General features: G+C 48.3%; 1 protein-coding gene across 9 annotated transcripts in view; it reads left to right on the top strand.

Moving 5' to 3' along the window:
* GDAP2 (ganglioside induced differentiation associated protein 2) overlaps window positions 1-23,766 on the top strand; it is a 76,245-nt gene that overhangs the window by 13,198 nt on the left and 39,281 nt on the right. For 8 of the 9 annotated variants that reach the window (XM_085882489.1, XM_085882479.1, XM_085882461.1 and 5 more), the window contains 2 exons: window positions 15,884-16,076; window positions 22,692-22,831. In XM_085882489.1, the coding sequence (XP_085738615.1) occupies window positions 15,901-16,076; window positions 22,692-22,831 (316 nt within the window). In that variant the 5' untranslated portion in view covers window positions 15,884-15,900. Of the gene's footprint in view, window positions 1-14,830; window positions 14,965-15,883; window positions 16,077-22,691; window positions 22,832-23,766 lie in introns of those variants that run through there. The other variant, XM_085882498.1, reaches the window with a different exon arrangement.

The following is a 23,766-nucleotide window of genomic DNA, read 5'->3' as shown; positions in this document are numbered from 1 at the left end:
GCAAACATTCTACATCCTCAACTTTCAAAACAATATAGTCCAAATTTCAGGATCAAAGTCGCCATGAATTCACAGTCTATTTTCAGTTGCAAACATATCCAACATCTTTATGATATTATTCTAGCAGGAATGAACAAATGACATTATATGTAATTAAATAATCAATGATTGAAAGTTAGTAAACTTAAAATGTATTTGGGATGAAGAAACGTTCCCTTGCAAAGAACAAATTGTATATGTTCTGTGTAAATTCTTGAAGCTGATGTTTACAGTTCTGTTTAACAGTGTTTAACCTATAGTCATTTAGCAAGTTAAGCAACACAATTGGAGTCACTGTCACTATCACATGAAATGTCTTCTACATTAAATTTTCGCACTGCTTCATTTTCAGTAAGAGGGGACAATTCTGATTTGACAGGCAAGTCATTAGTCAAGAGAATTTGGGGACATGCAAACAAAGTTGATGGTACACTAACAAGTCGTTGATTTGGGAGCTTCCGTCGAGGTTTTTGGCTACGCCAGTCAAGTACACATTGTCCGATAAGGAGTTCGGCATCATTTGAGCCAACTGGAGGACCATTGATTGAGATTGTTAACAAGGCATCTAGCATGTCATTTTTCATTGCTGACCTCATTCTTGACTTAATACGCTTAAGGGCGCTGGCTCCCTGTTCTGGCCAGGCATTGGAAACTGGCAGAGACATACAAATTTCTGCAAGCTCTACCAGTTTGGGGTAAAAGTGCTTGTCCTCCTGCTTCTTAGATAAGAGTTGTTTAAGTACCCATAATGTTGGTGTGAGGTTAGATTTTAACGAAAGTACTTCAGCAGGTACATGTTTTTTCCATGAATTTAATTCAAACTTAAAATTCTGCCACTCAGCAACAACTTTCTGCTGACCAGCTTTCTCAAAAAACTGACCACCAAGTATGTCAATGTAATCTGTACCATAAACTGAAAATCCATGGTCATCAGCTTCAGGTACTGAAAAAAAAACAAAAAAACAAAAATCGGCACTGAAGTAGGCGGCGACCTTTGACATTTTTTCTCTGAGTAGACGGCTGCGGGTCGCCGGTAACCGGCTTCTAAGGAAACCCCTGCATCTCCGTACTTCTTCGTTACATAATCAGTGTACTGGTGGCATATGTCTCTATGTAGATCCACGAGACCATGGAATACGTTGAACAAGTGCCCTGCCATCCAAAACATAATGTTGCCCATCATTGGGAATATCGGCTGGGACATCGGATCCATGAAGATCCCAGATGGCATCAGCAAAGACTGGCTTGTGTGCTTCTCGGAGCTGAAGAGAGGAATCAAAGAGGGCTGGTGGATAGCTGCACAGTTCATATTTGAAGGCCGACTCCAGTTCTTCTGCTGTCTGTGCAACAGTGATCAGTCTGTGGAAGAGTTGTGGGTCAACTTGGACTTGCTCTCCATCAATCTTGACAGATGACTTCATGCCGAGGGTGACAACTTGGTCTTTCCTCTTAAATGTGTACTCGGCAGGTGTTTTCCCATCCATAGATTTCAATATTTTGGCTCCTACAGCATGTGTTGTATCGACGTTGACGGTGGGGTGTGCATGAACTCCAGTAGCAATGTTCCTCAGACGTGGATCACTGCTGAACGGATTCCGTTCCTGTGAATACTGAAGAGCTGATAGCGTGTCCTTCCAGTCATGAGATTGTCTTGCCTTGGTCATGTCCTTTTTCTGCTCTCCAGTGTTGTAGTTCACACCTGTGAGCTCCTGCATTGCCTGGTTTATTTCTGCACTGCCTGGTTTATTTTTGCACAGGCAGGCATTGATAGTAGCCATACCAGCCATTGTTGCTCTGTCATTCCTCGCCCTTGTGTGAGCCCCCCGCTGGTCTTCAAACTTCTCATCAGAACTTGTTCGATTATCAGGTCAGATGAAAGACCTGCCCACAGGCGATCACTTCGTCGAACCACATGGAACCCCTCATCAAAACGTTGTTGGACATTGGGATGTTGAGTTTTGAGGTTGGACATCTGCTGCAGATACACCCTCGCAGATTTGGCATACAGGTTGTGGCCCGAGGCTGCCAGGTAAGGCAGCATTTCCTGGATGGCCTGTAGATGTAGTGCCCAGTTCCCAGTGCGCTCTGCCCAGATGTATTTGCGTAGAATGTCTAGCATGTCCATATACTGAACCCAGAGCGCTGAAGTTCTTGAAGATATCTTTGCAGACTCGGCATGCTTCTGAAGGTGGTCTTTGAGTCGTTTCAAGACGTCACACTTTCATACTTCTTCCACAGACTGGGGTTGGCAGAAGTGTGACGAGGGTTTTGTGCCACTTCAGACATCAATAGCTCCAGCTCCTGAAAATATGTTACGTGTCATTAGGTGCAACTGCCAGGCTGACTGTAGCACCATGAGATGCACATGCAAGAAGCACAACATTGAGTGCACTCCAGCTTGTGGAAACTGCAGGGGCTCTGGCTGCACACACACTCCATGTGACATTGATGAGGATGATGACGACATTGTCGAGTTCTAACATTAATACACTTTATTTTTCTCAACATGTATAGTAAGTTTATAATGGATGTAGTTTATGTGTTTAATGCGAATTTTCATTTTCATTTCAAAACCTTCGTCAGGCAGATGTGATTGCCCCGAGTGGAATTGTGAATTTTGTCATGTTTCAATGATTTACGTAATTATATTGTATTGCCATAGACTTCATTTCATCTTGTGTCTTCAACGTGTCTTTTTTTTTTGTCAAGGAGCCAAAATCAGTATCAGGTGAATAATTTTTTTTTTCGGGGCAAAAAATTGACATTTTTGGACAAAAAAGCTATAATTTTTTATTTTACCCTCAATACATTTCACTTTTTAAATAATTATTCTTGTATATCAATATACTGACCATAACTAGAAATAATTAGAATGCAGAAAAACATATATTTACATCTTAAATTATCAATCTTTACAATTTTCTCATTTTCCCCGAAGCCGGGTGGCGGCCATATTGGATTTCCATGATTTCAGGACTTTCCCCCCGGAGGATCCCTTAGGACTTTTTTTCTGTCACTGAGAACATATCCAGGAATCAAAATCTGTTGAGTTTGCTTTTGTTGCAATTTGTGGGAGGTTGACCAAATATTTCTGCTAAAATGGCTGTACTATTAAGGGTGTATTTGTTAGGGTTAGTTAATTATTAATTAACTATTATTAATATAATTAATAATTAATAACTGTACTATTATTAATTAAACACATCCTTTGGCAAGGATAACTAGAAAAGCACTTTGTGGAGCACGTGCCTCCACCAGGCTGAACCGTTTACATTTTGTTTCCCACTGATAGGCCAGATCTGCATCCGAACCTGAACCAGAATCTAATGGGCTTGTTCTTGTCACCTACCCAACTCACCTAGTTTGATTATAATCCAGCCACAAAGTTTTCAACTATCATGTTGTATATCGTTTTTGGTCCCATCTTTCAATTGTGAAAAATCACTTTTTAAAAAAATTGTCATATCCGGATCCATATCCACATCGTTACGAAAGTCGAATTAATTCGTCTTTTGCACACACCCAACCTGACCACTAAATTTTGGCAGAATCTGTCCATAAATTTCTGAGATATCCTGCTCACAAACAGACAGACAGACAGACGGGGGTGAAAACATAACCTTCGTCGACGTTCGGTGGTGGAGGCAGCTCGAACGACACTCAGTAGAGCACAAACCTCTGCCAGGCTGAACAGTTTACATTTTGTATCCAATTGGTAGGCCGTATATGCATCTGGACCTCAAACAAAATCTAATCTGCTTGGTTCTTATCACCTACCCGGGCTGCCCAACTCGTCCACCTATTTTTGGTATAATCCATCCAAAGCTTTTTGAAACGTCATGCTGTATGTCGTTTTGGCCCTATCTTTCAATGGTGAAGAATCACTTTAAATATTCAAGATCTGGATCTGGATCTTCCTCAAAATCAAATCCATTTGTCCTTGTCACACACCCAACCTGTCCACCAAGTTTCGTCCGAATCTGTGCTGAACTTTTTGAGATATCCTGCAGACAGACAGACAGACAGACAGACAGACAGAGAAACGGGTGAAAACATGATCTTCGTCCACTTTCGGTGGCAGAGGTAACAAGATGAAGAGAAGACCTAGAATTCCATCTGTGGACATGTGCACCAAAACATGTTGTTTGTTTATTTATTTATTTATTTATTTATTCTTATTTCCTTTTAATTATTTGTTTAAAAAAAATTCTTGTTTAAGGATTATAATGTAGCTGCCACTCACACATCTCTCACACACATGGACATGCTGATGAGACAAACACAGCTACTGAGCTCTGGGTACTGGCGACATCACAACAGTGGTGTCACTTTTCTCACCGTACTCAGCAGGACATTTACTCAGGAGGAAGTTCCTCCTCCCCATGGATGCCAACCGATGGAGATTGTCTGTGCTCTTAACCTTTTAAACTCTGAATGTCAAGTAAGGAAGCAGCAGTGGCAGCACGTACGATTTTTTTTTTTTTTTTAATGTCTTTGGTATGACTCGGCCGGGGTTTGAACCGCCAACCTCCCAGACTGGGAGCGGTCTCTCGAACCATTCCACCACCATGCCTAAGTCACATTTGCCACAGCGGCCGTGGGGTCTCCAAAATCTACGGCCACTCGCAATTATACGGCGGCCGCAGTATTTCCACGGTCACACGATGTAGCAGTTGCATATGTTTTTATTTTTCGGGAAGCCGCACGGCGTATTTATAAATTGTGGAGACCGAAAACGTGGGGGTGCCGCACGGTCTTTGATTTGATGTCGCACGGTGACCTTAGGGTGTTCCTGCGGCGTCCATATAATTTTCAAGGCAGACGCAAGGTGCCCACAAGGCGACCGCAGGGGGACCGCAGGGGGGCCCTAAGGCGAACGTGCGGCCAGACGGACGGTAACGAGTGGGTTTTATTTTTTTAAATTATCTTTTATTTTCACCAATTCTTTTGTTTCGGCTTGTCGAATTGCTACGGCGAATGTAGAAATGAAAAAAGTTATAACTCCACGCTATAATTCCACGGCGACCCTACGGCCTGTAAAATATAGCGATACGGCATAGGGCCACCCTAAGGACATCTCAAAAACTCTGCGGCCGCCGCACGTTTCTGTCAATTCAGAGGGCGTACGGCCGCCGTATCCTCACTGTAGCGCAAATGTGACTTAGGCCTAAGCAGCGTATTCTATTCCAATGGTTAGTTGTTTTTTGGTTTTTTTATAGTGAATTCTTTCAAACATTTTTCTTTCCACTATATCCGAGAATCTTAAGGATGTTCCAAAAGCCATCTAAAAAGTAACGTGACTGAGCCTGCTGTGTGCTCCACTTACACATCTTGAATGAACTGGTTGCATCACAGTCTTTTGCGACATTCCAGCAATATATATTGTTACGGATTCGCGCCCGCCGGCGTGCTGACGGCCACGTAACTCGAATCGCGGCACGTCGCCCACCGGACGGACAATCCAGTCGTGACCCTCTCGGACTAACGCCGGGAACCAGTCACGGGTGGACCTTTCGGTCTCACCGCGATCGAGCCAATCAGCCCCCGCGTGGGATAGGGTTGCTCGCCAAATTCGACCTACCTAAGTACCCACGCGGAGGGTAGACCGGGCGATCGCACCTCGCCGCAGGTCGACTTCGGACACGGGCCACTTAAGCAACCCGTTCCGTACTATCGGGATAACCGAGCGGTGTTATTCGTCGACCTCGACGGTTCGATTAATTATCGGGCGTATTCAGCCCACTACCAACCCTTTACGTGAAGCAAGATGAGGATTCAATGAAAGAAATGACGAAGCGAAGCGGGAAACAGTTCAACACAAAGCACATTTATTCGCGACGAACGGAAAGCACACATATTCAATTCCACCAAAAGCACATAGAAAAGAAAAACACAATGCAATTTACACAAAAAGCAAATGCGACAATGCAGATCTAATACCGATTACGCGAGCACACGGCAACACTTATACAATTTTACTTCACAGACGGCGCCGACAACACATACCCAAAACCAAGGAAAAGAATACCCTCAAGGATGAGGCGGGCCTGAGGCCGAGACCGGGTCGGGCCTACCCGTCTGGTGATGAGACGCGGAGCGGCGATGGTGCCTCAACTCCGCGGGCCTCGCGGGCAGTGTCTGGTAGGGGGTGGGAAAGGGGCCCCCTTGGTCGCACTATATCAGCGCGGGGGGAAACAGGAGGGGGTTGCTGATGCTCGGGGTATAGAGGATTCCTACTCTGCCTCGAGTCCCGCGACGAGCGTCTCCACCTCGGCCAGGTCGCGCTGTCGGCCTCCCTGGGGTGCAGCTCCCTGCACGACGCGAGCACCCCCTCGTCTGCCCTCGCCGCCTCTCCACAGCTCCGTCCCCTCCGCTCCGACTCCAACGCACACGACGACGACCAGCTCCTTCTTGCTCCTTCTTCCCAACTCCACCGCCCGCGAAGTCTTAACTCTCTGTTCTGCTTCTTCCCAACTCCACCGACTGCGACGTCTTAACTCTCTGTTCTTGACTGACGAACACGGTCGCTAATATAAGCCCCGTGGCTTCGCTCTCTCATCTTTGACCCCCTCCCTTCGACCTTTCACCTCGCTCCCCATTGGCCTGAGAAAAAGTGGGCGTGAATGCTTTTTCATCCATAAATTTGCATATATCGATCGCCCTCCAACGCCCTGGGGGCGGGGCCAAATCGCCCCTTGCTCACCGATTGGACGGAACAAAAGTGGGCGTGTGTCGTTTTTGATCCGTTTTTGAAGTGGAAAATCCGTGGTTTTGTACACGCTGTTCGGTGCGCGCCCTGCACGAGTCCAACACCGGTACCCACAAGCGGCGCAAGAACGGTGGCGATGCGACGGTTGCGAGGTGTGACGTGAAGCGGCGCCGCGGTGGGTGGTTGTGGTGAAGCGGCATTGTGGTTGGTGGTTGATGTGACTGGTGGTGGTAACAATGGCGGTTGGTCCAAAATAAAGATAGTAAAAGAAAAACGGCTATCCTGAAGAGTCGCAGCACGCATAAATGACATGTATTCCCACTAGACAACGGGTTTGGGCCTAACTACACATGTACTTACCGAGATATCTCACCTAAGGGACCTGAATGGTGGTTTGCGAATTTGGTAACCACAACACTACCCCCTCCCCTTTTTACAGACTCGTCCCGAGTCGTCAAATTTTCGTGTGCCATCATGTGTAGTTTTCCCCTAGTACATTTTACCTACGGATCCCTGAGTGCGACATTCATGGTATTCGTGTCCCCAAAATAAATAACCTGAGGGCTGCGTAACTACCGAAACAAACTCACTCACACGGACGACTTAAATAAAATTGCCGGCGCTAGGACAGACATGCCGGGGGCGCACTCATATTTACAGTACATCTTAACCTTAACTTACAAATTTTACACTAAACCATGGCCCAGGATCACTGAACTCTGCAAAAGAAAACAGTTAGCAGGGAGCCAGGCTGCTCGAATGCAGTCTCTGGCTCAAAACAATGCAGGTGACAGGGAACGTGGCTGGCTGCTCACACGCAGTCCAAGGCCTTCCTTTTTGAACTGAACGCAGTGAACCACAACGGTGCATGGGCTGCACAACGCAGTCTCCGTGCCAGCTCAAGTGGCACACGCAATGAGCACAACGAATGGATGGATGAACACAAACACGGTGCACGGGCCGCCACTGCAGGCCCGTGTTGTAGCTGCCAACAGGGCAGTTCTTGCAGCTTGCAAACTGTTGCCTTGCGGATCCTGGCGCACATGGAAATGAACAGGGGGGGGGGGGGTGAAAGCAAAAATTGAACGGGGCTGGTGAACGTGGGCAGTGGGCATGGCATGGCAAAGGCAAGCAGGCAAACACAGCCCGCAGAAGAAGGCCGCTGTAGACAAACACAGCCGGCAGATAAACTGGCCGGCACAGGCCTTGAAGAAAAACAGCCAGCAGATGAACTGGCTGGCACAGGCCCTGCAGAAAAACAGCCAGCCGGCAGATGAAGTGGGCCGGCACAGACCTTGCAGCAAAACAACAGCTGCCGATGAAGTTGGCCGGCACAGGCCTTGCAGTAACACAGCCAGCAGATGAACTGGCCGGCACAGGCCTTGCAGAAAAACAGCCAGCCGGCAGACGAAGTGGGCCGGCACAGGCCTTGCAGCACAGCAGCTGCAGACGAAGTGGGCCGGCCTTTGCCTTGCAGCAACGCAGCCAACAGATGAAGCTGGCCAGCCTTTGCCGTTCAGTGGAGGTTGGTGGAAGGAGTGCGGTGGTGCTGGCCACTTGGAAGGCGGGCTCGGACCTACCTACCTGTCTCCCTCCCAACCTATCGCCTTTGCCTGTCACTGTACATACCCACTCCCTTAATTTGTCAAACCCCAATTTAGCCCCAACTTAAATTTTTTTTTGTTGTTTTTATTTTTACTCCCCCACTATAAATCGTCCCCTAACCCCCTTTATCGTCCTTGTTCGGCTAACCTATCCTGTCACCTAGCCTACTCCCAACCCCTACGTTCCCTTCCCGGAGGGGAATAAGGGAGAGCTAACGTCCTGTGTCGAGGCCCAACGAAGCCTCAGAATGGCCTCCCCAGAGTTCGGCGATCTTAACACCAAGTGGGTCCAGCGGCCCACAACGAGAGCGAGGGGATGGATGGTGCGGAGGGGTACATCTCCTAATCTACCCTAACCATTTAACTGTTAAACTACCCCGGGGCTTTCAACAAGCGCCTCTCGCTTAAACTATTGGTTCTAACAACCCAGATTCCCGTCGCCTGTGTTGGTGTCCTCACAATTTCGGGCCTAGCGTCCCAATTTTCTTTCTGTGCTCTCACACGGTCTCCTGGCTGGGACACGTGGTTGCCTTTGGCAGGCAGGTTCCTCTGCCGATTCTCCCCCTATGGCACCCCGGGCACTACACTGCCTCCGAGCCTACCAGCTCCCTAACACCGGGAGTGCCCCCATGGCACCTCCCCTGAAACGCACACGTGGCAGGCCGGCCTCCCGGGCCCCTTTCCGAGGGTCACCCGTGCCCACAACACTGCCCACGCGGCTAATGGCGCCCCGGGCCCCCGCACCAAGCAGGCGCACCCGTGCCCACTACGCTATCCCGGCCCCCCATGGGCCCTTGGCCTACCGCGGCCGACTAGCCTGGTGCCCGGGGTACCCACTCAGCGATACTCACCTTTCGCAGCCACGCTCCCAAGCCCGTCAACAGGGCTCCTGCACCCCTCCAAATGGGTCTCGAGCCTACTTTCCCACCAACAGCAAAACGACCTCCATTTTTCAATTTGACTAACCCAGCTAACTCACTTTACTCTGACCCCGGGGTCCCTTGGGCGGGAGTCACTCCTCCCCCCAATCACTCATCGCACCATGCATTCCCCATTCACTCCATACACACAGACCCGCTGGCCTCTCTCACTCACCATGTACTCACCTCTCAACTCACCAACTCTTCAACACACTCACCGCTGAACTCTGCCATCCTTCTAACTACATCCCCTAACTAACTCGTGCTCCCACGTCGTCCCTTAAACTACAGCACGTTCCTTTTAACCTACGTAGCTAAGCTACGTCCCCTCTACACATTCACAAGTCTGTCCATGTTCTCAAATGTCCCAAATAACTTTTATTTCCCAACCTAAAGCTCACTAAATCCCTCTACCTAATCCATTCCACGGACTCCATGAGGACTTACCCCTGCCCCATGAAGTCGGTCTAACTAAGCTAACCCTTCCCCCTAACTAGTTTCCTTCCTGTGCCCAGGTAAGGGGGTCTTCCACCCCTTGCCCAGGAATCCTGTGCACCCGAAAGTGAGGCTTGCTTTTTTTTTTTTCCATGCGCATCACCAGCGCGGCAACTCGCGCACTTTGCACCTGCCCGTGACGTCATGCAGCTGCACGTGTTCCTCGTCCCTCCTTGGACGGTACCATCCGGCAGAGATACCCCTCCTGCCGGATTCCAACCCCACGTGCAGCCATGGCGTCACCGTGCGCATAAAAAAAACACAAGCCCCACGTCTCGAGGGGTTCCCCACGCGAACACATGTGCTTTGCCCGTTGGAGCTTAACACACACGATCGCGTGGAGAACCCGTCCGGTCCAAATCCATTTACCTGCCTAAACTTTGTCCGTCCGCGAGATCGGCAAATCCACCGCTGGCGTTTCCGGACCGGGACTTCACTCTCGCAAGCGAGCACGTGGCGGTCTCGTGCGTTGCACAGCACGAACCTCGTGCTCGCGGCTGGGTGAACCCGGCACGGTCCCCGAAATAGCTACAGCCGCGACTCGGCTTTCGTTCCTCTGTCGTCGTCGTCGCCATTCGACCCACGCACACCTGCGTGTTACGACGCACACAGTCCACACCATTACATTCACACCGGGAGACGCGGCTGCGTGCTCCCGCATGCCAACCGACATCTCCCTCACATACCGCTCTCTCACACACACGGTCTCCCTTGCATAACCCATACCACTCACACGTGGTGCTCCATTCATACAAACCACTCCACTCACACCCGCGGGGGCACTCACCCGCGGTGCCTCATCCACACACCGTGCCTCACTCATACACGCGGGGGCACTCAACCGCGGTGCCTCATCCACACACCGTGCCTCACTCATACACGCGGGGGCACTCAACCGCGGTCCCTCATCCACACACCGTGCCTCACCCACACACGGCGTGCTGGGAAGCACGTACTCTGGCACCATCGCCACCACACCACTCACACACGGGGTCGCTTCCACACACGGGGACGCACTCACACCTTGCACCACACACACAGGGACAACCACACTGGGGATTCGTGTCCCCACAAGAGTCTCCGGGGCCTCTATACCCCCCAAGCTCTCCGTGCACCCGTCCACAGCACTCCTCCCCTCAACCTCGCAAAGCACGACCGAACTCACCTGGTCGTGACTCGCCTCAAGGGGGCAGACTCCCTCCCCTCGTTCCTGGAGGAGGCCATCCAGGTGCTCGCACCGGGTCCCTACACGCTCCGCGAGCTCAACCTCACTATCCTCCACTACCTCCGTGTGTGTGTGTGCGTCACTTACCCCGTCTTCATCGTGTTGTCTCTCCTCTATTTTTTTTGTCTCCCGTGTCTCTATACATTTATAAGTTTCTGTTGTCCCCTCCTGTCTCTTCGTCTCCGCTTCTTTCTGGCGTCTTTCCCTTATCTTTATGTAGGTCAACCTTGCTTTCTCTTTAAGTCGCTCCTGTCCTTCCCTGTTTTTCACTCCTTGCTCTTTCACGATCTCCGCGTACCTCATCCTTGCTCTCCGTATTCATTGTTCTTTTCTCTCCCTCGCAATTACTTTCACCTCGTCTCTTGTCTCCCGAATTACTTTTTCCTTACCCGCATCCACCGCGGGCCTGTCAGCCGTTGCACCCCCTTCCAGCTCGTTTGCTCCCACACGTGGAGTCGCCATTCCCAGCTCCCTGGTCATGGCCTTCATGCCCGCCTGCAGGCATCGGCCCATGTTCTGCGTCTCACCCCGGAGCTTTTTCATTTCTTCCTTCATGTTTGCTTCCATTCCGTTCATTTGTTTGTTCATTTCGTTTTTCATTCCATTTGTGTTTGTATCCATCTTTTCGTTCATTTGTTGTGTATTCGCATCCATCTTTTCGTTCATTCCTTTCATTTCCTTTGTCATTGCCGCCAGCATGGCGCATAGCTGGGCCATGTCGGGTGCGCTTGAGTGAGCCGTTTCGGCAGGGGTTGGGGAAGGGTTTTGGTGGAGAGGGGGGGGGAGGTGTCATACACCGCGGCCGCTGCCGCACCCATTTCGGGCTCTGGGTTCAGTTGGGCGAGTCCGTGTTCCTGCACAATCAACATTTCCTGCACGGGGATTCCATCCTGGATCATGGACTCTACATTACTACACATATACATTTCTAATACCCCCGGCTCCCGCTCGCCTTGAGACGCCATCTTGCTTCTCGTGAAGGGTTAATTTGAATCGCTCGTAATTTGGAGGGAATCGGGGGTCGCTTCTCTCACCCCTGGACCGATTCCTGTGAATTTAGCTGGAGACAGGAGAGCCCGTTTTCCTGTTCTCCGATACCAGTGCCGCGAGGAGGGCGATGGATTTGTATCGCACGACCTGACACCAGTGTTACGGATTCGCGCCCGCCGGCGTGCTGACGGCCACGTAACTCGAATCGCGGCACGTCGCCCACCGGACGGACAATCCAGTCGTGACCCTCTCGGACTAACGCCGGGAACCAGTCACGGGTGGACCTTTCGGTCTCACCGCGATCGAGCCAATCAGCCCCCGCGTGGGATAGGGTTGCTCGCCAAATTCGACCTACCTAAGTACCCACGCGGAGGGTAGACCGGGCGATCGCACCTCGCCGCAGGTCGACTTCGGACACGGGCCACTTAAGCGACCCGTTCCGTACTATCGGGATAACCGAGCGGTGTTATTCGTCGACCTCGACGGTTCGATTAATTATCGGGCGTATTCAGCCCACTACCAACCCTTTACATGAAGCAAGATGAGGATTCAATGAAAGAAATGACGAAGCGAAGCGGGAAACAGTTCAACACAAAGCACATTTATTCGCGACGAACGGAAAGCACACATATTCAATTCCACCAAAAGCACATAGAAAAGAAAAACACAATGCAATTTACACAAAAAGCAAATGCGACAATGCAGATCTAATACCGATTACGCGAGCACACGGCAACACTTATACAATTTTACTTCACAGACGGCGCCGACAACACATACCCAAAACCAAGGAAAAGAATACCCTCAAGGATGAGGCGGGCCTGAGGCCGAGACCGGGTCGGGCCTACCCGTCTGGTGATGAGACGCGGAGCGGCGATGGTGCCTCAACTCTGCGGGCCTCGCGGGCAGTGTCTGGTAGGGGGTGGGAAAGGGGCCCCCTTGGTCGCACTATCTCAGCGCGGGGGGAAACAGGAGGGGGTTGCTGATGCTCGGGGTATAGAGGATTCCTACTCTGCCTCGAGTCCCGCGACGAGCGTCTCCACCTCGGCCAGGTCGCGCTGTCGGCCTCCCTGGGGTGCAGCTCCTTGCACGACGCGAGCACCCCCTCGTCTGCCCTCGCCACCTCTCCACAGCTCCGTCCCCTCCGCTCTGACTCCAACGCACACGACGACGACCAGCTCCTTCTTGCTCCTTCTTCCCAACTCCACCGCCCGCGAAGTCTTAACTCTCTGTTCTGCTTCTTCCCAACTCCACCGACTGCGACGTCTTAACTCTCTGTTCTTGACTGACGAACACGGTCGCTTATATAAGCCCCGTGGCTTCGCTCTCTCATCTTTGACCCCCTCCCTTCGACCTTTCACCTCGCTCCCCATTGGCCCGAGAAAAAGTGGGCGTGAATGCTTTTTGATCCATAAATTTGCATATATCGATCGCCCTCCAACACCCTGGGGGCGGGGCCAAATCGCCCCTTGCTCACCGATTGGACGGAACAAAAGTGGGCGTGTGTCATTTTTGATCCGTTTTTGAAGTGGAAAATCCGTGGTTTTGTACACGCTGTTCGGCGCGCGCCCTGCACGAGTCCAACACCGGTACCCACAAGCGGCGCAAGAACGGTGGCGATGCGACGGTTGCGAGGTGTGACGTGAAGCGGCGCCGCGGTGGGTGGTTTTTGTTAAACAGCGTTGTGGTTGGTGGTTGATGTTGTGACTGGTGGTGGTAACAATGGCGGTTGGTCCAAAATAAAGATAGTAAAAGAAAAACGGCTATCCTGAAGAGTCGCAGCACGCATAAATGACATGTATTCCCACTAGACAACGGGTTTGGGCCTAACTACACATGTACTTACCGAGATATCTCACCTAAGGGACCTGAATGGTGGTTTGCGAATTTGGTAACCACAACAATATGATTGGTGATGGTTGACTGTGCTCATTGTGTGATTTTTTTTTACAGATCGTGCTTTACACGTTGTCTAGTCTGAGTCGTCGCGCTATGAGTCGTGAGCAGAGAGCCAATCTGAAGTTTCTTGCCAATCTTGGCAAAACACATTCTGAATCCTTCGCAATGCTGCAGCAAGTCTATGGGGAAGAAATGCTGTCACGTACACATGCATTTGAATGGCACAAGAGGTTCAAAAAGGGATGGAAGGACGTTGAAGACGATCCATGGTTTGGAAGACCTTCAACGAGCAGAACAACGGAAAACATCGAGCGTGTGAAGCAGATGGTGCGCGCAGATCATCGACTCATGGTGCGGATGATTACTGAGGAACTTTCCATCAACGAGGACACTGTCTGGAGCATCATCACTGAAAATCTCGAAATGCGCAAGGTGTGCGCAAAGATGGTCCCCAAGCTGTTGTCCGAGGACCAGAAACAGCAAAGAGTCACTGTCTTCAAGACATTATCGAGCGCCTCGAGAACGATCCAGACCTGCTTGGGAGAGTCATTACTGGTGCTGAATTGTGGATATTTAAATACAATCCAGAGACCAAACGGCAGAGTCGTCAGTGCAAAATTCCGGCATCACCAAGACCAAAGAAAGCAAGGATGTTGAAGTCGAAGGTCAAGGTGATGCTCATCACGTTTTTTGATATCAAGGGCATCATCCTCTTCGAGTTTCTACCACAGGGTCAAGCAGTGAATCTATACGTGTACAAGGAGATCCTCTGGGACAAGAGTAGGGATCTGTGGGAGAACAACGCCTGGGTGCTCCACCATGACAATGCCCCTACTCACAGTGCCTTGAGCATCCGACAGTTTCTAGGGGAGAGGAACGTGCCAACTCTGGAGCAACCCCCGTATTCGCCAGACTTGACCCCTTGTGATTTTTTTTCCTCTTCCCCAATCTCAAGTGGGTGATCAAGGGGACTCGGTTTCCTGATGTGGAGGCCATCAAAAGGGCCGTGACGACGGAGCTCCAGAGGATTCCACAAGAAGCCTTCAGGGGGTGCATCGAAGCGTGGAAGAAGAGGATGGACAAGTGTGTGAGACTGTAGGGAGACTCTTTTGAAGGGAACAAACTGTGATTTCAATATATTTTTTTGGAATAAAATTTCTGTGAAGTCAGTCCCGTTACTTTTTAGACGGACCTCGTAGATCTATAAAGATCTTTATTTATATAGATCTCAGCTGTACATATATTCATCACATGTATGAACCTAGTAAGGCATTCCAAAGAGAAACCAAAATACTTTAAGTGATGGTTATTTTGATGTTGGTTGCTAATGTACAAGATGTTGTATATAATTGTTCCGAGTGCACTATAAAATATTCCGTGGTACATGTCAAAATGATTTAAAGCTAAATTTGGCATATTTTCAGTGCATTTATTTTCTACAGTATATTGAATTCCAAATATAACATATAAACAATTATGTTTAATGAGAGAATAAATCAACAGATACATTTTGATACCTTACGCTGTGCATAGATGGTAATAGTTACATGAGTGCATTTTCAGAAATTGCTAATTTTACACTCGTGGTGATTAGGGTACGAGCACAAATGAGTTAAACCAAAGAAGCATCCTCTGGCAAAATGGCAAAAAAAAAATTACACATTTTGAAGCCTTCTGACCCATATTAATCAAAAATCATGGTTGAAATTTCCCTATTTGGGAGGGTGGGTGAGGATTTCAGTTTTGGGGCCCATGGGGTACTTGGGAAGTGAGGAGAAGCTGATGTGTTCGGCGTTAACCTTTCGGCGAAGCAAAGGCCCTTTTGCTTTGACGAAGGCTGAATTTCTGAAACGTCAGCTTCTCCTCTCTTCCCACGGCGGTTGTCATGCCTCAATCCACGTCCGGTTGATTTAATCCATTATTGTATTTTGTTTGGTTAATTTTAATGCATTGTTTTTTCTGGCATTATAATTTGATTTGTTTGTTTTGTTTTTTTAATCAGGAACCTGTTTACGAGATATGGAGCCCCTTGGCGTACCCTCGAGAACAGTCTGTGCCGACAAGCTCCCTCGATGGGGGTCTGCGTGCACAGACCTTAACTCTAACCTTGCAAGTGGCCCCGAAAATGCTGCCCAACTCACTGACCGTTCACCTTTCACCTGTCGACCCGACGTCAATAAAAAGATTGTGCTGTGGTGGGTGTCTTGGACGTGATTATAAGCAGGTTTTGAATGGTGCTCAACACAAAAACGGATGCTCATATCCATAGAAGAGACACTAAACCAGTGTTGTAAAAGGAGTCATCATTATTTTTACTTCATCGGATCCTGAATTTTCTCGTAAAGTATTTGTGATGCAATTTCAGCACCATCTGTCAGTGCTTTTAAACTCAATAATTCGAACAAGTACACTACCGGTCAAAAGTTTTAGAACACCCCCATTTTTCCAGTTTTTACTGAAATTTAAGCAGTTTAATGTTTCAATGTACTCTGAAATTAAAGCATAGAACAAATAAACAATTGCAGATAAAAAAGAAATCATGGAATCGTTTTGTTGAACAAAATTTAATCTAAATTTTTGACTCATCAAAGTAGCCACCTTTTGCAGATATACCAGCCGAACATACTTGTGGCATTCTTTTTACAATGGAAATCAAATATTGTTGGAAAAGTTCTTCCCAACACTGTTGCAGAAGTTCCCACAAATGTGTTGCACTTGTAGGTTGCTTTGGTTTCACCCTTCTGTCCAGTTCATCCCAAACCAGCTCAATGGGGTTTAAGTCTGGGGACTGTGCTGGCCATTCCATGATTTGAAGCCTACTGTCTTGGTCTTTTCTTCTTTGGTAGTTCTGACATTGCATGGAGGTATGTTTTGGGTCGTTATCTTGCTGTGGTATGAACCCCTGACCAACTAGGCGTAGACCAAAGAGTATTGTATGGCGCTGCAAAATACTGTGGAAGCCCTTTTGGCTCAGGGTGCCAGTCACTCTGCGCAAGTCGCCGACTCTGGATCCAGCAAAAGAGCCCCAGATCATCATGCTTCCTCCTTCATGTTTGACAGTTGGTGTCACACACTGAGGAACCATCCTTTCGCCGACTCAACGGCGTGCAAAAACCCTGCGTGATGAACCGAAGATTTCAAATTTTGATTCATTAGTCCATAAGACCTTCTTCCAGTTTTCAGTAGTCCACTGGCGGTGCTTCATGGCCCATGCAAGCCTCTTTTTATTATTTTGCCATCTTAGCAATGGCTTTCTTACTGCCACTCGATCTGTCAAACCTGCAGCTCGAAGTCTTCTCTTCACAGTTGAAACAGACTTCCTTACTTCGACCAGTGTTAAGCTGTGCTTGAAGCTGCTGTCCTGTGAACCACCTATCACGCAAGCTGTTGACTCTCAGAAACTTGTCTTCTGATTGTGTTGGGGCTTTGGGTCTGCTAGACCTCTTCCTGTCAGTTTCCTCCAGTTTCCAAATGCCTTTTGATGGAGTAGAAAACTGCACTCACTGACACCTTGGCTTCTTTGCAATTTCTCCAAAGGAAAGACCTACACTTTTAAACGTTATAATGGTCTGTCTTCCTTTGTTAATTGTCTTTTTCTCACCTTATGATAGCAATATACTACTTCCTGCTGTGCAATATTGTCCAAATAATACTGCAGAGGGTGTAGCAACACAGTCTGTTCCAAGTCTGCTATTATACAGACAGAGGGCTTGTAACTAATCAACAAAAGTTGGGACACCTGTAGGAAATGTTTGCATCAACTTTCAAGGTTGATTTTACTTCCATTTCTGCAGAACAGCTGCAGTTGTTAACCCATTACTTGTTCCCTGAAAAGAGCCTTTTTTGACAACTGAAATTTACATTATTTTTCAGTTTTTGGTAACCTAAACTTTTTTTTAACCCCTGGCAGTTTACCGCTTAGCTTTGTACCATTTCAGGTTATTCACTGGACTTGAACTGCTAAAATTTCAGTAAAAACTGAAAAATGGGGGTGTTCTAAAACTTTTGACCAGTAGTGTACATCGAAGGCTAACTGAATAATAAAAATGGTTGGTGTTCGTCCCCTCCTACCCGTACTTTGGCTTCCTTGCCAGTGATTTTTATACGCCCGATATATATATATATCGGGGCGTATTATTAATAATTATGTTGCATATCATGGTTGGCTTCCGTAGCTCAACACCAGCGAACAACCTGGGCACTTTTTGTTTTTTTGTATACCTTGTCGAGGCTCATGTAGAGCTAACACACAATACACAGCAAGGGGGGCATGAGACAAGAGGGGTGGGAGTGGGAAGGACAAAACTGGGGAACAGAGACATTAGGAGATCTGTGGAAGGGAGAGGGATGGGGCGGGGAACACGGGGTATACAAGATGGACATTGCAGGGACTTTCAGGAAGGAAAGCAGGGAATTTGAAGGAGGTGGGTTTGGGGTGGATTAACGGGGGTAGAAAAGATCGAGGATTTGGATGGGGGATAAGAGGTGGTGGTGAACAGCTGTTTTTTGAAGGCCTGGAGGGAAGAATGGGATTGAACAGAGTGAGGGAGTTTATTCCAAATGCTGGAAAAAAGAGGAATGAAAGAGTGAAGGTGAGCAGTGATTCATGATTTTGGTAGTTTTACCAGAAGGGGTAGTTGGCGGGTGTTGAGCGCCCTGCAGAAATATGGTGGGGACAAATCACAGAGAGAGCAGGGGTGGCATTACCAGAGAGGAGACGGTAGAAGACAGAAAGACCACCGACATGCCTGCGGTGAGAGAGTGAGAGGCCCAAAGACTCTGCCTAATCGCGGGAGATGCCAATGATCCGAAATCCCCTTGGTTTCCACAGCGTCAAGCCGAGAGAGGTGGGAGGCAGGAGCACCAGCCCAGATGGGGGAGCAGTACTCCATCAGGCTGCAGACGAAAGCTTTGTATGTCGTCAGGAGCTCAGGTGTGCCAATGAAGGACTTTGCACGACGAAGGATTCCCAGTCGGCGACTGGCTTTGGAGGCCAGGTTGGACATGTGGCTTTCCCAGGAAAGATCATGACAGATCGTGAGACGCAGAAGCTTGAAAGAAAGGACTTCTTACAGAGGATTGTTGAGAAAGTGGATGGGAGGGTTTTCCAAACGGTCCTTTCGGAGAGACGTAGTGAGAGTGTGAGATTTGTCCGGATTGGAAGACATGTTCCACATGTTGGACCAGTTTGTGATTTTATCCAGATCTGCAGTGAGCAAAGAAGCTGCTGCTTGATGTTCTGAGGGATGACAGATGGTACGGCAGAGGGTGGAGTCATCAGCAAAGAGATAAAGAGGATTTTCCAGAGAGTCGGAGAGATCATTGATGAAAACCAGAAAAAGAACAGGGCCCAGAACGCTGCGTTGAGGAACTCCAGCCTGGACAGGAAGAGGGGATGAAAGAACTCCATTTAGGGCCACACGTTGACTGTGACAGGAGAGGAAGTCTGCGAGCCATGAGTGGAGATGGCCTTGGATAACATTGGAAGAGAGTTTGGTGAGCAGGGCAGGGTGCCAGACCGTGTCAAAAGCATGTGATATGTTTAGGGATATGGCTCTGATTTCATGTCCGGCATTGAGGACCTCCATCCATTGGTGGGACACTTGGGCTGATGCCATCTGGACCAGTTGCAGAATCTGAGTCGAGGTTTAACAGCAAGCTCTCCACCTTGTCAGCAGAAAAGGACACAGAGTCAAGGGACAGTTGGGTGCGACTGGGTAAGGTGGGTACAGAAAGCGATGGGTTTTGGACACAAGATTTTGATGCAAACACCAAATTTAGGCATTGAACATTTTCACGTGCGGTATCTGCAGTGCGGCCATTTGAGGTAAAGGAGGGGATGGAGGGGGAACATTCACCAGTAACAGATTTGATTAGATGCCACCAGGATTTGGAGGAGGGGGAGAGGTTTGAGAGTTCAGACTTGAGATAAGAAAGATGTTTTCTGGCTCTCCTGAGGGTAGATACATACTTGTTCCGAGCTTTATGGAAGGAACTGAGATTACCCTCAGTTGGGTTTGCTTTCTATGAGGCAAAGGCAAGTTGTTTCAGGACAACTGCCTCGCCACAAGCTTCAGTAAACCAAGGGCGGGAGGAAGGGTAGGACAACTGAAGACGAGAGGTGATAAATCTGTGCATGAGGGAGAGCAAGTTTCTTTGAAAGAATTCCCAGGAAGAGTTGATGTTGGACAAAGTGGCAATGGGAGACCAGTCTCGAAGTTTGATGGCTGCTTGGAGACTGCCAGTCGGCTTGAGTGAAATGCCAGACTCGACGGCGGTGAGGTGGTTCTCTGATAATAGCCAGAGAGATGTCCACTTTGATAAGGGCGTGGTCAGAAGAACCGATTGAAGCGGAGGAAGAACAGCAGATATTTTCAGCGAAATTTGTCAAAATCAGATCCAGAAGAGATCGATTGCCATTAGTTGATATCCGGGGCGGGAAGATGACCGATTGAGTCAGTCCCAATGAGTCACAGAAGTCTTTTGCTGAGATGCCATGACAGGTGAGAGAGGTACCCACACCAAGCCAACTGGCATGATGACAATTGAAGTCGCCACATATGAAGAAGAGAGTTTGGATGAGAAGATATAAGATGGTCCATGTTTTTGGATAGTGAGGTGTAAATGGAGTCATCACTGTTAGGTGGACGGTACAGTACACGTATAAACATGAGATGGGAGTGGAGGGGAAGTCATAGCCAGAGGTATTCCTGGGGGTGTGGGGGAGTGAGGGCAGTGCATGGAGAGTGATGAATGGAGTCTTTCATGAAGAGAGCAACTCCTCCACCAGGACGAGGCTCAGGTCTGTCAAACCGGAGGAGGGAGTAACCAAGGAGAGATACTTGGGAGTCAGACACGTCTTTGGGGAGGAAAGTTTCTGTTCGGCAGATTATGTCTGGTTTGTCAGTGGCAACCTGTATGGAGAGATCTGAAAGGTTTGAGCGATGGCCCTGGATATTTGAGGTTCACACTGTTAATGAAGAGGGAGGGAGGAGGCTTTGGGTGCAGGGGGTGGGAGGGGAGGGGGAGGGTAGGACAAGAGAGGAGGGGGGGAGGTAAAGAGGGCTGTTGAAAGAGTGTGGGGGATTGTAGAATAGCCTGGGGAGGGGGTCGGATGAGGAGGAGAAAAGGCTCTGTGGTGCTGGGGGAGAGGGGGGCAAGAGAGGGGGCAGTAAGGCAGTTGAGGATTTGAAGAGGTAGAGTGGTGAGAGGGCAGGGGGAGGAGGCAGCTTTGTGGATGAGAGGGGGGGCAACTTTGAGAAGGGTGAGTGAGGGTGGTGAATGGTGGGAGAAAGGTGATGGGGGTGTTTTTGAGAAAGGTGAGAGGGAAGCTTAGAGGGAGAAGAGTGTGATGGTTGCTTTGAGAGTGAGAGGGGTGAGTTGGCACTGAAGTTGGAAAAAAAGAATGGTTGATGGAATGCGAACATTCATTGTTTATTCATTGTTGTTTAACATTCAAAACTTAAATTTGTTTCTCGTGCAGAAGCTGTTGCCCAGACAGCAAATGCACTCTGAGATAGCAGGTCGTGTAACCAGGTGTCAAGGGATATCCAAGAAGACCAGAGCACTTGCTATCTGCAGTTTTAGGCAGAAATATGCACTCTGGAATGTACCAGCGATAACTCGTCTATTCTTCGCGAAAGACACTGCGGGAACTTTAATGTCCACAAATGCCCCAGTGCTGGTAAACGGGTCCTCCGACTTGACGTCCATCAGATGTGCCTCATCCTACATGTGAAACACCAGGATGACAGTTTTTAGCTGCTGATGGTGCAGCCAGTATGGTGTACATATAGTAAGCAGTGATGGTACTGAATCAAACGGCTTTGATAGCATCCATGCTTCAGGCAATAAAGGCTGTACCCTAGATCTGAATCCTGCTCCTCCCTGCTCAGTCATTGACATTGTAGTCCATGCTTATCTTGCTGTCATTTTATATTTCATTCTGAATTTATTTCAGAAATATTGCTATGTTTAAAATATGTCATGATTTTTATTTCATTGCCTTGTGTATGATTTTATAGAATTTATTTACTTTTTTTGCAGGCACTAAGGCTCGTGGATGAGCTGTGCACAAATTGCGCACTCATTCGGACAGAGACATGAGACAACACCAGACTTGACTTTCACACAAACACAGCCACTGATATTGGGGAAAGTGACGTCGCTTCCCAGAGCACTCTGCACCAGCGATGTCATCTTTTTGACATCTTTTTTTTTTCTCTCGCTCTCAGCACTCAGCGGGGCAATCGAGGAGGAATTTCCTTCTCACCATGGATGCCAACCTGTGGTTATTTGTCCATGCCCTATCTTTTTTTTTAATGCTGAGCATCAGAAAACGAAGCAGTACATACCATTTTTCAAGATCAAAGCTGTCAGATTGGATCCATAGCTTCTTTTGGTCTGCTTTTACACTCAACACAAGTAATGGTAAATATTTATCCAAATATTTTTCATTGAAGCCTCAAAAGTTTTACAACTAAATATAAAGAAGTATAACAGAGGGAAAGTGTGAAGTAAAAAAATACATGTCAGGCCTAAGGGTCATAAGTACACATTCTAGACAAAAAGTCTCAAAATTGACATGACAGGACAAAGTATGTATCGATAACATAACACGGGAGTTGGATGCAAGACATGATTATAGCAGCACAGGAAACAATGAGGTCTGGTAATCTTAGCTTTTGAAGACTTTTCATGAAGCTGGGAAAACCGCATCCACACATGATGAAACAGGAACCAGTTTTTCTGATCTTTCTTTCTCACTTTTCTCACTTCTTGCTCCTTCCTTCATGCTTGTGCCCTTTCAGGGTAGGTGAGGTGGCATTGTTGGATTGCCAGGCTGTGGTGAACACGACGAGTGAACGCCTGTCGGACAGAAACCCAGTGAATGAGAGCATGAGCGCCCACGCTGGGCCACAGCTGCATGAAGAACTGCGCAAACTCCAAGGTTTGCTTCTTCAATTTCATCATAATAATCATGAAACTGTTTTGTTTTCCACACATGAAATAATAAGATTCAGCAATTGGACGTGTTGGACTTCCACCAATTGGTTGGTTGTCGTTTACCTGCATCAAAAGTGGTAGTTTTATTTCCGAGGGATGCGAAGAGACACTAACTCCTGCACCTTCAGACACCACCTTAACTCCTCCTCCTCCTCAACCTCTCTCCTCTACCCCTCAATCCCCCCCCCATGCCCTTCCCCTTTCCATCCGATAATAGCAGGCTGTGTTGCTTTGGGGGTGTTTTCAACATTTAAATTGGGAAAGGAGATGCAGGGGAGATGATTTCTTCATTAACTAGAGAGAGTTCATGGAACACCTTACCCCACACTGTCTTGAGAAACAAGGACATGGGTGGGGTCCACCCATCCATCCATCCATCCATGGGGACCATACTCTGTGCAGAGCATTGGTGCTGCTTAAGCAGTCTCCTTGGATATTGGGTACAATCCTGGACGGGTCGCCACTCCGACACAGGATACCAGCAAGCTGGCACTCATTTTTTCCGACCTCAGAAGGATGACAGGCAGAGTCAACCCCACCTGGTATAAATTCAACAGCAGAGGGGGATTTGAACTCAGGATTCTAGGATCCCAAGCTCACCAACATAACCATCAAGACAACACCAGGCATATGGACGGGGTCTCAGAGCGAAAAATTTGATTGATCGTGATGACATAAAATGCTGTAATATTTTGTCCAAGTACTGCCAAACGGAAGGGCTTTGGAAGTGTCAAAAAGGCGATTTGTGTTGTCGTGTTCACGTATCTAAAGATTTACAAGGTTGTGGAGAACAAAATTCCGGAACTTACCACCATTGATGCAGCTTCTTTTATGCCGCCTTATTGAACAGGTTGCATTAGTTCTTCATGCCTTTTGTTT

This window comes from Eptatretus burgeri, chromosome 1, assembly GCF_056783735.1.
Source record: "Eptatretus burgeri isolate ZD-2024b chromosome 1, Ebu_testis_v1, whole genome shotgun sequence".
Classification (NCBI taxonomy): domain Eukaryota; kingdom Metazoa; phylum Chordata; class Myxini; order Myxiniformes; family Myxinidae; genus Eptatretus; species Eptatretus burgeri.
The sequence above is the reverse complement of the archived record's forward strand: the minus strand, read 5'-3'. Positions and strand labels throughout refer to the sequence as shown.